The following is a 15,738-nucleotide window of genomic DNA, read 5'->3' on the forward strand; positions in this document are numbered from 1 at the left end:
TATTTTATACTAAATAAATATAATTACTAAAATTCTGATCACAAATATAACAATCAACAACGCGATTTATTTCTCCTGAATGATTTACATACTACTATAGAAGAGTAAGATTCATCAATGCATACCTTCAGATAGTAACTCTCAATCAAACATAATTGCAATGACTTACTAAGTTACTATTATAATCGCTCTTCAAGCACCCTTTTGAATCAATTTTATGATTTAAGCGATTTATTGTCTAAGGCTCTGTTTGGCAAACCTAGCTGAAAAGCTATAAGATAGGAGCTGAAAGCTGAAAAGGAGTTGAAAGCTGAAAAGCTATAAGATCGGAGTTGAAAACTGAAGAGCTGTTAAGCTAGTTGTTATGATTGAAAGTGTTTGGTAAAATTAGCTTTTTGATAAGCTGATAAATATAAAAAGACTAAAAATGGCATATTCATAAAATTTAAATTAGTTTGTTTTGAAATAAAACTATTAGCATAATTATGATCTAGCATCTCATAACAAAGTAGCAATATTGTTGCAAATATAATAATAATAATAATAATAATAATAATAATAATAATAATAATAATAATAATAATAATAATAATAATAATATTTGCGGTGAAAGTTGCAAGGAGAAGAGAAAATGATTTTAATTGGGAAAGGTAAATTATGTCATTTCTTTTAAATAATAAGGATAAATATGAAAAAAAAAAAAAAAAAAGTTAGGAAGCTAGGAGCTTATTTTGAAACGCTACCTAAGGTAGCGTTCTAAAATAAGCTCTTATTTTAAGCTAGGGACTTAATTTGAGAACATTACCAAACAAAGCTTATAGCTTATTAGTAGCTTATAATAAGCTATAAGCTCCTAAATCACTTTAACCGCTATCATTTTCAATTAGGAAAATACAAAGACACTGTTTGGTAAATGGATGTTAGCTGATTGGGTTAATTAGAGTGTATAACTAATTGATAACATTAGCTTATTGTAGAAAGGTGTTTAGTAAATTAGTTGTTAGTTGATAGCTGTTTGGTATAATTCCTTTTCTTAAAAAGCTAATTGAAAAAGTTACTTTGATCAGCTTTTTAAATTTTAACATTTTGGAGTTATAAAAAGCTAATTAATCAAACATTTATGTTTATTTTTAGTATAAATGTAAGTTCTTTGTCATTCCCAAAAATAAAAATTTTCAAACACACTACAATCATACTAAGTTAGGTGCATGTATGTTCAGACGGATACTACATTATAACAGAGTTAATAGTATTTAAAAAAAAAAAAAAAAAAACAAAACAAAACAAAATCAAACAAACAAACCTTAATCACATGTTAACTCAAAAGGGTGTCCCCACACGGCCACTTCAATCATTACATCGGCCAAAATAATGCTATCTTCATCACCGTCTCCATTTTCCGTCCATTGAACCTACCTACGCTAAAACCTCACCCATCAAACTATCAAACAACCTTACACGCATCAAATATATATTAAAACCAAAAATACAAAATTCCCTTTCCGGTGAATTTTGTATATTGAAGAAGGCTTTGATTCTGCGTTGGTATCTATCATTCAGTGGGAGTACATGGACTCCAAGTCACTGAGATTCATCAACCATCAATCCTTCTTCCTGGCCGCCCAATCGGGTGACCTCGACTCGCTCAAGCAACTCTTAGCAGCTCAGAGCAATGGGTCCGGGTCGGATTCCGACCCGACATCCCTCTTGGCCTTGCAGAACGATGCGGGGAAGACGGCGCTGTACGTCGCCGCGGAGAATAATTACGTCGAGGTGTTCGGGTTTCTGCTCGGGCTCTGTGATTTGCCGACGGTTAAGATCAGATGCAAAGCCGATTTGGATGCCTTCTCCGTCGCCGCCAGCCGCGGCCACTTAGGTAATTTTTTTTTTGGGGAGAACTGTTGCTTATTAGCTACGCAGATGCTTGTTCTTGTGGATTTTATTGATTGAATTTCTGTTTTGATTTTGTGATGAAGTTTGTGTTGTGATTTGACTATATTGAGCTGCTGAATGTTTACTGTTTTTATCAGAAGATTTGAATTTATGGGTATTGAAACTGGAGAGTGGATGATCTCAGATTGATTGTGAGCTGATCGAGCTAAGATCGGTCAAAGAATGGATCGATCTTAGCCTATTAATTGGCTTGCTCAAATATATCCCTAATTGACAATTGTTATACCATGGACATGGACCAAGGCTTGCCTTGCACTGTGGACCTGGTCCAAAATGACAATATATTGGGGTGTTAGCTAAATAACGGTTAGCTGATAGTTGTTAGTTGATTGGGTTAGTGAGTTTCACTAGTTGATAGCATTAGCTGATTGTAGAAAAGTGTTTGGTCAATTAGCTATTAGCTGATAACTGATTACATGCAAAATGACTTTCACAAAAAGCTTATTGAAAAAGCCACTTTGAGGAGCTTTTTGAATTTTAGCATTTTGGAGCAATAAGCTGTTACAAAAAGCTAATTAATCAAATACTTATATTGGCTATTTAACAAGTCAAACAACTAATAGTGGTCAAATAAGCTAAAATTGACTGATAAGGTAACTATGTTACCAAACATCATATTTAATATGTAGTTATTAATAAATTATGTACCAACAGTTAACACATTATGTGCGTTTAATCTATTTATTGGTACATAATCTGAATGTCGTTTTGGACCAAGGTACGCAATGGTATAATTTGCCCCTAATTGAAACATAACTAAATTTGGTCAAATTGACTTGGAAATTGTATGGTGGCAAAACCTTTGGAATGGAAAGTATTTCATACTAAAGTTGAGTGGTTGGAGAAAAAAAAAAAAAAAGAAGTATTGACAATATAACGAAGTCATAATAGTAGACAAGTCCTTTATTTGTTTTCAGCTCTTTTTCTCCTTTTGGTTGATGAAAGTTGAATGAGTGTGGAAAAATCACTTTTGTTTTTAAAGGGTTTACGTGCATGATAAAACACTGACTCTGTCATATCCAGGTATCGTCAAGGAGCTTTTATCAAAGTGGCCCGAGCTTTGTAAAGTATGCAACTCCTCGAACACAAGTCCTCTTTATTTGGCTGCTGCCCAAGGTCATCTAGATGTTGTAAATGCGATTCTAGATGCAGATGTGAGCTCCGCGAGGATTGTGAGGAAGAACGGGAAAACCGCTTTGCATAACGCTGCAAGGTATGGTCTCGTGCCGATTGTAAAAGCGCTTATTGAGAGAGATCCGGAGATTGTGGCGATCAAAGATAAGAAAGTGCAAACCGCACTCCATATGGCTGTTAAGGGTCATGATACGTCTGTGATCGAGGAAATATTGGATGCTGATCACTCGATACTGAATGAGCGGGACAAGAAGGGTAATACTGCTTTGCACATTGCCACGAGAAAAGTACGACCACAGGTAAGATTGACATACCTATATAGTCTTATATTGTCTTTTTTCTTTTTCTTGCATCATTGTGTATTTATTTGGTATAGCTTAGTATATCGAAATGTTCCAGAAATTATTTTTTCATTCATAGTATAAATAAGCTCTAGAGTTTTGTTCCTTTTCTTTCCTGATGGAAAAACTATAGAGCAAATACCAGTTTTGGTCCCACGAGTATTAACAAAATGACGGTTTTGGTCCACATGTTTAATTCCTACCAATTTTCATCTACGATTGTTATTTTAGTACCAATTTTCATCCACGATTATTGTTTTAGTGTCAAAAGTCATCATGCCGGTCACCCCTCCGTGTAAGATGTGTCGAAATCTAAAAATTTTAAGGGTATTTTCGTCCTTTTCAACTTAAGATCCCAATTTGAACATCAATAAAGAGATTTAAGTTTTAAGATCGATCCCAATTCCCAATTCTCCTCAAGTCCTCGTCATCCTACCTTAATTTGAGGAGGAGAACTGTGAATTGCGATTGATCTTAGGGCTTAAATTCCTTTATTTATGCTCAAATTGGGATCTTAATTTGAAAAGACGAAAATACCCTTCATAATTTCATATTTCGGCATGTCTTAAACGAAGGGGTGATCGGCGTGATGAATTTTGGCAATAATACAATAGTCGGGGATGAAAATTGGTAGGAATTAAACATGTGGATCAAAATTGTCATTTTGCTAATACTCGTGGGACCAAAATTAGTATTTGCTCAAAAACTATACTATCTTACTTTAAACGCATATATGACGCTTTTTTTAGTTTATATACACGAAAGTGAATTGTTTGATGTGTCTTAGTACAATGAGCTTTTACGTACTTTCTAAAGCATCTTAAGTTACCCTAAACCTTTCTCTTCTCAGATTGTGAACGTGCTGCTGACTTACACCTCGATAAATGTCAATGCTATCAATTATCAAAACGAGACCGCAATGGATTTGGCGGATAAACTCCAATATGGAGATTCCGCTTTCGCAATTAAGGAAGCTTTGGTGGAGGCCGGTGCAAAGCATGCCAGATATGTTGGCCAAGTTGACGAAGCGATGGAACTCAAGAGGACCGTGAGTGACATCAAGCATGAAGTCCAGTCTCAACTTATACAAAACGAGAAAACCCGAAGGCGTGTTTCTGGCATTGCCAAAGAGCTCAAGAAGATTCACCGAGAAGCGGTTCAGAATACGATCAATTCCGTTACTGTTGTGGCGGTTTTGTTTGCTTCCATAGCTTTCTTGGCTATATTTAACATGCCCGGCCAGTATCAAACCGACGGTTCAGATGCTGGGAAAGCCAACATTGCTGATACCGTTGCTGATACCGCTGCTTTCCGTGTCTTTTGCCTATTGAATGCCACCTCGCTCTTCATATCCCTAGCGGTGGTCGTCGTTCAGATCACCCTCGTTGCGTGGGACACCCGGGCTCAGAAGCAAGTTGTTTCGGTTGTGAACAAGTTAATGTGGGCGGCTGGTATTAGCACTTGCGGAGCATTTCTAGCCGTCGGATTTGTAGTCGTGGGGAAGCAAGGTATCTGGATGGCCATTACTATCACTGCCCTGGGCGCGCCTATTCTCATCGGGACACTCGTTAGCTTGTGCTACTTTGTCTTCCGCCAGCATTTTGGAATAGGTAGTGATTCTCAAAGGCGGATAAAAAGGGCGAGCGGGAGCAAATCTTTCTCGTGGTCTTATTCCACGCATATATCCGATTTGGACGACTACAACTCCGATGAGAAGATCTATGCTCTGTGAGATAGTTTTAGGTGAAAATATCAGCATTTAACTCTGTAGAATACCACACTTTTCCTGTTCCCAGAGCCCAAGCTTTTTACCACATTTTCCTATTAGAGCTATGGGATTGGTGGTTTGGTGCTTGGTTGTTTTACACAGGTGTTAGAGCTGTGGGATTTGTGTTTCAAATGCCATGAAGAGAGAATGTACTTTATGATCACAAAGCTGGCCTGATAGTGTAAAAATATGTATATAGCACTGTATTACAACTCTTCTCAAATCTATAAAATTTTTGTACTTTTTAGAGTATTGAGTATTGCATTGTAATCTGCCTACTACCTGTTCCAAATCACTAGATTATGAAGAGAACTATATGAGAAAGATAATGTGAGAAAGAAAAACACATAATAAACTTTCTATGCCCTATAAAATTCCTTATACTACAAAGTCTCTTAAGAGAAGAAACATGACTCCTTGGCACCTAAAATACCACACCAAAATCCTCACTATTGAAGATGTCCTAATAATGCTTATGTACCCGTGACTCAGTGGGCTGTCAGGATGGATATATCTTTTTGAGATAAAATATGTCTTTCAGATATAAGATTTATTTTTGACTCATTAATCTTTTCCCTTTCCGTTGTGTTGGATTCCACTCAAGTTGCCTTCCTTCATCCTTCTTCATTCTCATGAGAACTGTAAATTCATCACTGAGTCTTAATCAGAGACGGTGTCACTTTTTGTAGAGTAATCAACACAATCCTGCCTATTCATTCCAAGAATTCTCCTTTTTATTTGCATTTTATTAAAATAGATTTAAACTTCACTTAAATTTCATATTCATTTCAATTGAATAATAGTTCAATTTAACCTAGCAATTTGAAAAGGGGTTGGCAAGTCGTTAGTTTAACTATAAGATTAGACTATTGACTCTTACTTTAGTTGTAAGATCATATTATTGACTCTTGTACGGCTTCTCCAACAAGGTTTTTTTTTTTTTTTTTTTGAGTGAAGAGAGGATAGGAGAAAAGAGGGAGTTTTTTGTTTTCTTGAATTTTTGAGTGGAGAGGGAAGAGAGGATAGTAGAGTAGAGGGAGGGTATGTTGTAGTAATTAATTTTTTTTTCTAACTTTGTGGGTCTCATCGGAAAAAGGTAAAAGAAAAAACTTATGTTTTCCAGAATCTAAAATAGTAAAATCCGAATGCAAGAAATGGATAAGATGGAAGGATGATCCAACAGGCCATTATACATATGAATAGTGTACACAATAATACTTGTTACATGGAATTATCAATAATATAAACTTACAGATATCCTAACATCTACCTATTGCCCATATGGTTTTCAATAAAAAACAACATTACCATATGAGCATTGTTCACTAAAAACATGAAAGAATAGCTTGGGAACACCCCCAAGGCTAGTTTCAGTACCCGATTCCTTCCATTCCAGCATATTAATATCGCAATGGTCAAAAAGATGAACGAACTACTAGGATATACCGCCAATTTACAAGTTATAATAATAGAACACAACTGGGCTTTCCCGAAAGCATTACATTGCTGTATAAATTTGACATCAATTTGGAGTGGTAGCCAAAATAATCAAAGCTGCAACTGTCCAGGGCCCTTACGAGATGACCTCGAAGGAGGTCTACTCAAGTCTTGGGCTTGGTTAGGTTTGGAATCTTCGGGTCTTTGTACCTCCTGAACAGGGAACTGCTCAAAGAATTAGAATGCAAAATCGACATGAACTCTATTTTTGGAGCTTGTTAATAGTCAAATAAAACCACAAGTTTGATGTTAACAAACCCATAAATTATGCTAGGTAGATTGATGAAGTAAACACCTTAAGGCCCTGTTTGGTAAATGGTTGTTAGCTGTTAACTGATTGGGTTAATTAGAGGGTATAACTAGTTGATAACATTAGCTGATGGTATAACTAGTTGATAACATTAGCTGATTGTAGAAAGGTGTTTGGTAAATTAGCTGTTAGCAGATAGCTGTTTGGTATAATTTTTTTTTCTCAAAAAGCTAATTTAAGAAGTTGCTTTGAGTAGCTTTCTGAATTTTAGCATTTTGGAGTACAAAAAGCTAATTAATTAAACACTTATATTGATTTTTAAACCAAGTCAAACAACTAATAGTGATCAAATAAGTCAAAATTGGCCTATAAGCCAACTCTTTTACCAAACAGGGCCTAAGTGCAAGTATCGAAATTAAATAGCACTAACAAAGATGGCAAACCTTTGTTGATGACATGGAGTTATGGGACAAATGAGCTTGAGACTTAGAATGTACACGACGCTGCTGCTGGATCTGAACAAACTGCTGCAGCCTTGAAGAGAAGTTTATTGCGTTGTGCATATCATGAGAATCTTCGCTTGTGTCGCCATCATCTGAAATGTGTGATCCGCCCCTCAAATAACTTATTTGAGAATAAGGATTCCCAGATGCTGTTCTCCTTAAGTGTTCCCCATTAAAGGAGTATTTGGGTACAGTTTTCAACCTAGTCCGAAGAACTTTAAAGGCAGCACTTTGCTGAAGAAATGGGATAAAAAGGAACCAAGAAGGTTAGACTCTATACAGAAATTTCAATTGGTAAACTGTCAATATTTTCGGTACTTGACATCATGATGCACAACATACCTGAGGTAGCAGCATAAGCAAACCATATAAGGCTTTCAATAACCAGATGTATCTTCCAGGTTCAAGAAGCTGAAACGAAGAAGTAATAAAATAGATGTTAGGATTTAGGAAAATGCACAAGCGAAACATTTACATATAAAGCAAGTAGACATTATATCTCGAGGAAAAAAGTAAGACACCTGCAGCCTCAAATAAGCAAAGGTAGGAGTCTCCAGGAGGTTGATTAATTTGTCTAGTTGGACCAAGAACTTCACGTTCACATCCTCCTCAACCAGAGATTGAATAACGGAACTAGCATGCTGGTATGCCTGCAATGCGTTTCCATAAAACAAAGGCACAAGGACAAACATTGTTATTCAATGAAGCACATGAAGGGAAAGGACGAGTGTGAGCAGGGGGAACAGATTCCTACTTGTGCTAGAAAGCAGAGGCTTATTACGGCCATAGGAGAATGGCACCATGAAGCATATAAAGAAAGAAACAAGTCCTTTCCATCAGTATTGACTAGTGATTGTTTCAGGAGGTCACGGAGATCAGACAACTCAGATGAAGTGAGCAAAATCAGGTTCAAGGCCTGAAACAGAGAGAGAACCACAAGACTACATAAATGGCAAAAAAGGGTATTCACATTTCACAGACTTTATAGCATTTCAAAACTGTCCTCTCTTAAAATTATCAATGCGAGAGTTAGTAAAAAACCTGAACCATCACTGATGCGAAATCCAAATCTGACTCCCCTTCGAGTATGGTAGAAAGTTCCCTATAAACTCTCTCTGCATCCAGAAGCACACAGAGCCTCCGAACTATCAATGCACCACGTCTGAAAGGAAATTTTTTTAAGTAACATTCCAATCCCAGAATGGAAAGATCGAGAGCAACAAAGATAAAATATTGCACTGCTGAAGTATTGAAAACTTACTTCTCCAAGAGAGAATTGTCGACTCGGAAACTGTGAACCAAGAAAACAATAAGCTGACGGAAGTGTTGCTTTTCCTTAGCTATGCATGCATGCACCTCAAGTACCAGAAGCACTACCTACGAAGAAATGAAAACAATAAAGTATTTTAACAGAATCATTATTTAAATTCTGCTCAAAAAACATTTATCCAGTAGATAGCAAATGTTTAAATCCTTTGTTTGCCTTCTCAGTACCTCAAAATTCAAGGGACACATGAGACAGATTTTTTAGTTAAAATGTTTTGTAAATACAAATGAGCCAGGACAGTTTACAAGATTATCTCTATTGCTTTCAGCCTTTCACATGCCAGGATTGTTTGAAAACTAAAACTAGAATATTTACAATTTCATCAGAAATACAAGAACACATCAGCAACTTGACAAAATTATTGGGACTTAAATGGAAAATGAAGCAGTAGAAGATACCTCATCAGATGGATCTGAAAGAGCCTTCAGAAGAGTGTCAAAAACATCATTCAGAAAAACCAAGACCTGTAACAAAAATAAGCATACAGAGTGAATACTAGATGCAAGGTTGCAGTGTCATAGAAAGTAAAGAATAGGAAACCATGATAACCGACAGAAAACAGGAATTTTTATAATGAATGAGAAGTATATGTAGCAATACCAAAACCCACAAATGATGCAGCAGAAGTTCAAAAGCAGACACTGAACTAAAATCAAGGTACTTCGAAAATCGTCATTCTATAACAAGGAAAGGCTTATCATAATGTAAATTATTACAGGAATGACACTAGTTGGAAATCTTGAATATATCACATCAGGCTTCATAAAGTGTGCTGAAAACATAAACTAGTACACAAATTAATGTTTCATTACCTCATTGCGATGTCTATTTAGCAAGGTGAACATCCAGTGCAATGCTTCAATCCGTGTTGCCTCAAACTCACTAGACAACTGCCTGGTATAGAGATTCAAACCAAAAGTTACCATGTGTGAACACCATATGCAATAATCTCAAGAACCATAACACAGGCCTTAATAACCTTACACCCAAGCAATCAACTCAGTAAAGCATCAATACCTCCTAGAAATAGTGAGGATTGCTTCAACATCAAATCCCTCAGCAGGATCAGCTTTGATAGATTGAAGTTCATCATTTGTCTCACGAGCAACCTAGAAAGTGGAGGAACGAGAAAAACAAGGGAAATGGAGAATAAATAAAAAGGACTTGTGTGATGAGAAGAAAGCATTATAAGGACTACTAGAAAATTGTACCAAGAAAAAAGTTAGAACAGATTAACTTACAACTCTTATTTTCTCTTCTTTATCAGCAATACAAGGCAAAATTGCTCCCAAAATATCAGCATAATAAGGAACCAATTGATCCCCACCAAGTTTTACTAACTCATTTATCTGAAGAGAAAAGGTTTTGTGAAACAAATATACGCAAGGTAACAAAATAATTAAGGTGTTGTTGCAATTGAAAAATAGGCAGAAGTCGGGATGCATGTAAAGACATAATTACAAGCAACTGCGCATAAATCAATATCTTTACCCATGTGATAGCAGTCAGCCGAGTAAATTCATCAGGTGAGCCAGCTCTCTGTACCAATATCTCAGCCATTCGACCGTAATCTACAGACTTGAAGAGAATTTGGGTCAGAACATGAAATAGATTACCATTGAAAATTGCCTCTTAAGTCAAAATACTAAAACTTTAAAATATTTATCCCTACTTTAGTGTTCGTTTAATAAACAAAAATATAGTATTATTTACTGTCAACAGAAAGATTGTGACCAGAACTCTCATAACAGACATTTACAAGAAATAAAAACAAGAAAACTAATATCCCAAGTACTTGGGCACATCCTCTATGAAGCATAGACAAGGCCTATACAGGCATGTATTCAGATGGTCTGCGCGCTGATGTCTGACTGTTTGGCATGTATGGATGATGCTAGATAAATTTGTTCTCTTCTAAATTTTGGCACTGGATTCTGACGGAAAAGGAGCATATCATAGGTGCACCACATTTTTTTCCGTTATTTTTCCCATTCTCTAATAGGAGCACAGCTAGTAACTACAAAATCTCTACATAAAGATCCAAAACTAAAATGTTTAAAATTTCAAAAAAAAACAAAAAACAAAAAACAAAAAGAGAAAGATGATGGATTCCCCTGTTAATGGTTAATGATGCAACATTTCCTTTTCAACATTATCTCATCAGGTACATATTGGCAGTAAAAATATACACTGGCTGTGCTAAAATATACTTCTTCTCTTTGCTTTATAAATTCTGGCAATTTTTTGAGGAAATTTCAAGTGTACCTATAAGCATGTTTGGATTTCTGTCCTATGTTAATTGCTTCCATGTCCATGTAACATAGGATACAAGTTCAAAATTTCAATACATAGAAGTTCACCTAGGATTAGATTATCAAGATGAGAAGTCTTACTACTGGAGAGTTCTTAATCTCCTGAAGGAACTCTGAAAGTGCAGAATCAGCCTGTTGTCGTATTTCATGGCTAGGATCACTTAACATATTAAATAAACCTGCAGTTGAACAGAGAAGTAAGAACACATGCTTCTGGGAAAGAAGAAAATAAAATCACAAAGGCAAAAATTTGTCATTTTCTAACCTAGAAAGCAAAGACACAAATTTAGGATTGTGCTTGTGTCATACTTGTAACTTGTGTTAGATGCTGACACTACTGGGCACACCCGACATTTATCAGTCACCAAAAAATTTGCATCTTGACTATTCATGACTTAATCTCAAAGGACACAGGTGTCCTAGCCATTTGTTCAACTTACTTTGGCTGACTTTTATAACTTTAATGGCAGTAATGATGAAGTTGAAGTCTGAACTCTGAACAATGGAATTTAGTTCTACTCTATTATTTTTTTATGACTTGTGTAACTTAATAAAATTTGCATCTTGACTATTCTTTGTAGTCTATTTCATGCTATGGTTCTCTTTTGTCACTTTTTTTGTTAATTACTGTCAATTTCTGCCAGTTTCCACTTGATATGCATAATTAAAAATTAATACTAATAATGATAAACAAAAAAACAAAAACAAAAACAAAAAAAAAAACAATTTTAATAACTCAAATCATGTCCAAAACCATGTCTATGTCCCACAATTTCTTGCATATCATGTGTCTACGTGTCTGTGTCCATATACATCCTTCAGAATCTCAAACTAAGTGCATAGCACATACCGTCAAGGAAATCAGGGAGGAAACCAAGCATATCAATATCTGGAACACTGTCTAAAACTGTGATCCAACCAACCAAAAATTGGCGCACATAAGGATTGAGGACATTCATACGCTCCCTCAACAATGGAATAAATTCTTCAATGCTGTCAGAGAAACAAATTAAATAGTTAACTATCAAATCACTGAACTCTCAGAGCCATATGGTAATAGGTACTAGAAGTTTATCACACCTGAATTGATCACTCTCAGTGACAATATCCTGCATGCAAAAGATATTCAGGACATTATTTGTCATGACAAATAAGTCAAATGCAAAACCAATGCACAAAGGTGGCGTTCACATGCCATTAATATCACTGTGCTCTTACGAAGCCAAATGACCAGTCTGCTCCAGAAAAATGCTAGCAGAAAGCCACTCAATGGAAAGAGAACAGAAAAAGAACATAGAAATGGTTTAAATGAGTAGAAAGAACAGCTTTTAACAGCACAGATATGCATCATATAACACTTTGCATCCATTATCTTACCATTTTCCACTCTGATACTACCATAATTTATTACAGAGTAAGTAAAATGAAATTGTTTCACTATTCCTTTCAACTCTTATATTATAATAATAATTTCTACTGTCATAGTGATATCTAGTTATCTACACTCTTCTGCTTTCCCATCAATGCTTTGAAATGAAGACATGCTTCAGAAGGGTGAAAGAACTATTTACTTACTTTCACAAGTCTATCTAAAAGATGAGCAGCACTTTGCACATTGGCATCTGAGTCTGCAGAAAGCTTGCACAAAGCATCAAATATCTGATTGAAGAATACAATGAAATCCCCCCTCACTACCTGCAAAATAGTATACATCAAAGAAAGTACATGCAAAAGGAAATTAAAAAAAAATCATAAATCCTTACTTCCTCACCTTTGCTATATTATACAGAGCTTCACAGGCATAATAACGAACTCTACTATCTTGATCCGAAAAGGAGTTCAGTACAGGTGGCACAATTTGCTGTCAAATAATATTACAAGGAGGAACAAAATGAATTGAGTAAAAAAGCAGCTCGACAGTCTGCCACAACTAACAAACTCACGGTAAAACTAACAACTCCATAATGCAGCAGCAAATAGAACCAATTCCATCAACAATCAACATGGAGACTATGATGATGATAATAGCACCGTGTTAGAAATATAGAAGCCCTAGAGTTACCCTAGGCTTAGCCCACTAAAGATTTGTAGGGCATATTATGTACTTATATAATCATGTGTTCCAGTGTTAGGAATTCATTATATATTAGAATATTGTTATTATTATAATCATTATGCTTCTTCTTTCACTAATTTGCATATTCTAGCTTCCACCTAACTGGTGGAGTCTATCTGCCACCTGTTAAACCTTCAATCACTCAATTTTAACATGTTATCAGAACCCTAAACCTAGGGCAAATCCTAGGGTTTCTATATTTCTAACACACTAAAATATACTCCATCCATCCCATTTTATGTGTTTGGTTTGATTAACACAAGGCTTGATTGAAGTTATTTACAATTCAATTTTTTTGTAATACTCCGTATTTAATTTGGTGTTGTACATAAAACTTATATATTTAGAAACTATATCAAATGTACTATTAAATACCCAAAAAAAAAATCAAAATTATAACCAAAGAAAGAAGAGTTGGATAGACTAATGAATATTAAACAGGACAAGTAAAATGAGACAGAGCCACGAAGGGAGTATTACACTTTGCCATATATAAAAAAGAATATAGCACAGGAAAGCCAGATGACAAACTTTTCATGATAAGACACACAGATATAGTTCTTATATTCCACTCTAGAATATTAGAAATTAGAATGGACTTCCTACAATAGAAACAGTTGGGAGGCCGGGTGGGGGGCAAAATAAGATGAATATGCAAAATTATGCAGTTGAGGTTTCCATTAACATTTTACTTGTAGAGTATTTTTCTAGAATTTGTCTAAGCCCTGGCAATAGCAATAGCACAAGAATCAATAGTATTGCACTTCACATTTTGCTCACTGAAATTTGGGAATTCCCTGTGTTAGATTTATAACAAAATTATTATTACAACTCCTTTGTAATAATCAGCAACATACTCCTTTCCTTAGACAAACAAAAACTTTACACTCATGGGCATATTAAATATCAGTCTTCCTTGTATTCAACATCAACTTTCCTTTAAGTTGTTTGATAATAATATAATTGAACTATTTCTTTTTAACACCTATATAAAGGCTGGTAGCAAGTTAGCTAAGGATAAAATCAGGCTCCCGATATCATTGGCAATTGCATCTATGGTATTCCAAATTTCCAATCCTGTTCTATAGGTGTTTAAGTGGTCTCCTTCCAAGTAAAATTCTCCAAGAGGTTAAGACTTAAGAGTGATCATTCTTTAAAACGTATGCTCCAAGCAACCCTAAGAAAATCTCACATTTCACTACAAAACATTCTTATGCAGTTACAAAGAGAATGCTGCAAATTCGAACAATCCATTACCTCAAGATGCTGAGCTGCTTCAGAAGTCAAACCCACAGTTGCAGCAGCTAACCCTATCAATCCTCCCTAACACCACGAAATCACATCAGTGATTAGAATACAGAGTAATTCCTAAACAAACACTGGAACTGCACTATAATGGGAACTCCAAAAATCACTTACTTTCCGGTGATTGGCTTGGGGAGAGTAGGTATACTCCTCGGTCAACAAATTGATCACAGCAGTAATCTTGTCGTGATCACCAGCTCCAGCCAACTGTTTCACTATCCCCTCCAACTGTACAAATCAAAACCAAAAATTTTCAAAAATCCCTAAACCCCAAATGCTCAAAAACACAAAAATCCCACGAAATGCTAGAACCAAAACCACAACACTCACCTCCAGAGCTGCATTCTTGCGCTTCTCGTAGAGCTTATCAGAGAGGTTCCGGAGAACCGCAGCCGGAATCACAGACAAAGCCTCCGAAGTAGCCATACTAGTCAATTTCACACAAAACCCTAGACACAGAAAAAGAAGAAACTATATACACATACAACACACTCAAACACACAATCAAATTCCCTTTCTAATCTCCTCCTCCAGAAGCTGAACCATCCCTCCCCCAATCACCCTACGTGTATATATAATATATACACACACATATATATAGGTGGGTATATGTAACTCTGTGGAATACAAGTGAAGAACAGATCTAATGGAGAAGAAAGAAAGAAATGGAAATCAATCCACGATTGAATAGATCTTGGGGGTTTCTGTTTTATACAAACCTTTTTTTATTACCCTTTTTGGGGTTTTTTTTTGTTTAATTTGATGAGAGAGACTGAGAGAGAGAGAAGATAGTATGTAAATTTTAAGCTAAGCGAGTCGATGACTCGCTGACTCAGTAATTTTAACAGTATAATGATGTGAAGCTGTCTGTAATTTGACTTTCGTTTTCTTGTGTTTGTTCTTGACATCTTCCCTTTAACTGCAAGAACAAAAGAGAAAAGATAAAGGCAATAATAAATAAAAATTGTGTTATATTCACTCTTTGAGTGCTTTCATTCACCTTTTTATATTACATAAATTATTATACATTTTTTCTTTACAGGTAAGTATTAAAATATTATATATTTTAACTTCATCGGTGAAAAAATCAAATGTTTACACTTTGTTATAATTATATCTAATTCTTAAATTTCTAATATTGAAATAATTAGATATAATCACAACTAAGTGTAAATGTCTGGAAAGAATTTTTTTCTTTACTAATAGAGTTGTCTGATGTGTAATATTTTTAA

General features: G+C 35.4%; 2 protein-coding genes across 4 annotated transcripts; one reads left to right on the forward strand and one right to left on the reverse strand.

The window, feature by feature from the left end:
* The first annotated feature begins 1,436 nt into the window (after positions 1-1,436).
* LOC109166873 (ankyrin repeat-containing protein At2g01680) lies at positions 1,437-5,445 on the forward strand. Its single transcript, XM_019315768.1, has 3 exons — positions 1,437-1,876; positions 2,977-3,386; positions 4,279-5,445. Exons 1-3 carry the CDS (start codon positions 1,570-1,572, stop codon positions 5,158-5,160), a joined length of 1,599 nt encoding a protein of 532 aa, XP_019171313.1. The 5' UTR covers positions 1,437-1,569; the 3' UTR covers positions 5,161-5,445.
* A 910-nt stretch (positions 5,446-6,355) lies between these two features.
* LOC109166881 (protein VAC14 homolog) lies at positions 6,356-15,369 on the reverse strand. 3 transcript variants are annotated; one of them, XM_019315778.1, is made up of 20 exons: positions 14,837-15,369; positions 14,621-14,734; positions 14,459-14,524; positions 12,857-12,946; positions 12,661-12,780; positions 12,166-12,194; positions 11,936-12,078; positions 11,167-11,264; positions 10,265-10,351; positions 10,015-10,122; positions 9,791-9,882; positions 9,586-9,667; positions 9,172-9,237; positions 8,708-8,823; positions 8,488-8,608; positions 8,201-8,362; positions 7,968-8,096; positions 7,789-7,857; positions 7,387-7,680; positions 6,356-6,846 (listed from the first exon to the last, which is right to left on the reverse strand). In XM_019315778.1, the coding sequence occupies exons 1-20, from the start codon at positions 14,930-14,932 to the stop codon at positions 6,745-6,747; spliced, it is 2,184 nt and encodes a 727-aa protein (XP_019171323.1). In that variant the 5' UTR covers positions 14,933-15,369; the 3' UTR covers positions 6,356-6,744. The 3 variants fall into 3 exon arrangements, with proteins under 3 accessions (XP_019171323.1, XP_019171321.1, XP_019171324.1); XM_019315776.1 differs by having other exon boundaries at positions 6,356-6,858; XM_019315779.1 differs by lacking the exon at positions 14,621-14,734 and having other exon boundaries at positions 6,356-6,858; positions 14,837-15,292.
* Positions 15,370-15,738: the final 369 nt, after the last annotated feature.

This window comes from Ipomoea nil, unplaced genomic scaffold, assembly GCF_001879475.1.
Source record: "Ipomoea nil cultivar Tokyo-kokei standard unplaced genomic scaffold, Asagao_1.1 scaffold3109, whole genome shotgun sequence".
Lineage (NCBI taxonomy): Eukaryota > Viridiplantae > Streptophyta > Magnoliopsida > Solanales > Convolvulaceae > Ipomoea > Ipomoea nil.

What these genes read in the sequence shown, in the direction of transcription:
- LOC109166873 (XM_019315768.1), top strand. Translation starts at nt 1,570, where the DNA reads ATGGACTCCAAGTCACTGAGATTCATCAACCATCAATCCTTCTTCCTG. An exon ending in CGCCAGCCGCGGCCACTTAG is followed by an intron (nt 1,877 to 2,976) that starts GTAATTTTTTTT and finishes TGTCATATCCAG; the next exon opens with GTATCGTCAAGGAGCTTTTA. An exon ending in CGAGAAAAGTACGACCACAG is followed by an intron (nt 3,387 to 4,278) that starts GTAAGATTGACA and finishes TTCTCTTCTCAG; the next exon opens with ATTGTGAACGTGCTGCTGAC.
- LOC109166881 (XM_019315776.1), bottom strand. Translation starts at nt 14,932, where the DNA reads ATGGCTACTTCGGAGGCTTTGTCTGTGATTCCGGCTGCGGTTCTCCGG. An exon ending in AAGAAGAGAAAATAAGAGTT is followed by an intron (nt 9,883 to 10,014) that starts GTAAGTTAATCT and finishes TCCACTTTCTAG; the next exon opens with GTTGCTCGTGAGACAAATGA. An exon ending in TTGCTTATTTGAGGCTGCAG is followed by an intron (nt 7,858 to 7,967) that starts GTGTCTTACTTT and finishes TCTTCGTTTCAG; the next exon opens with CTTCTTGAACCTGGAAGATA.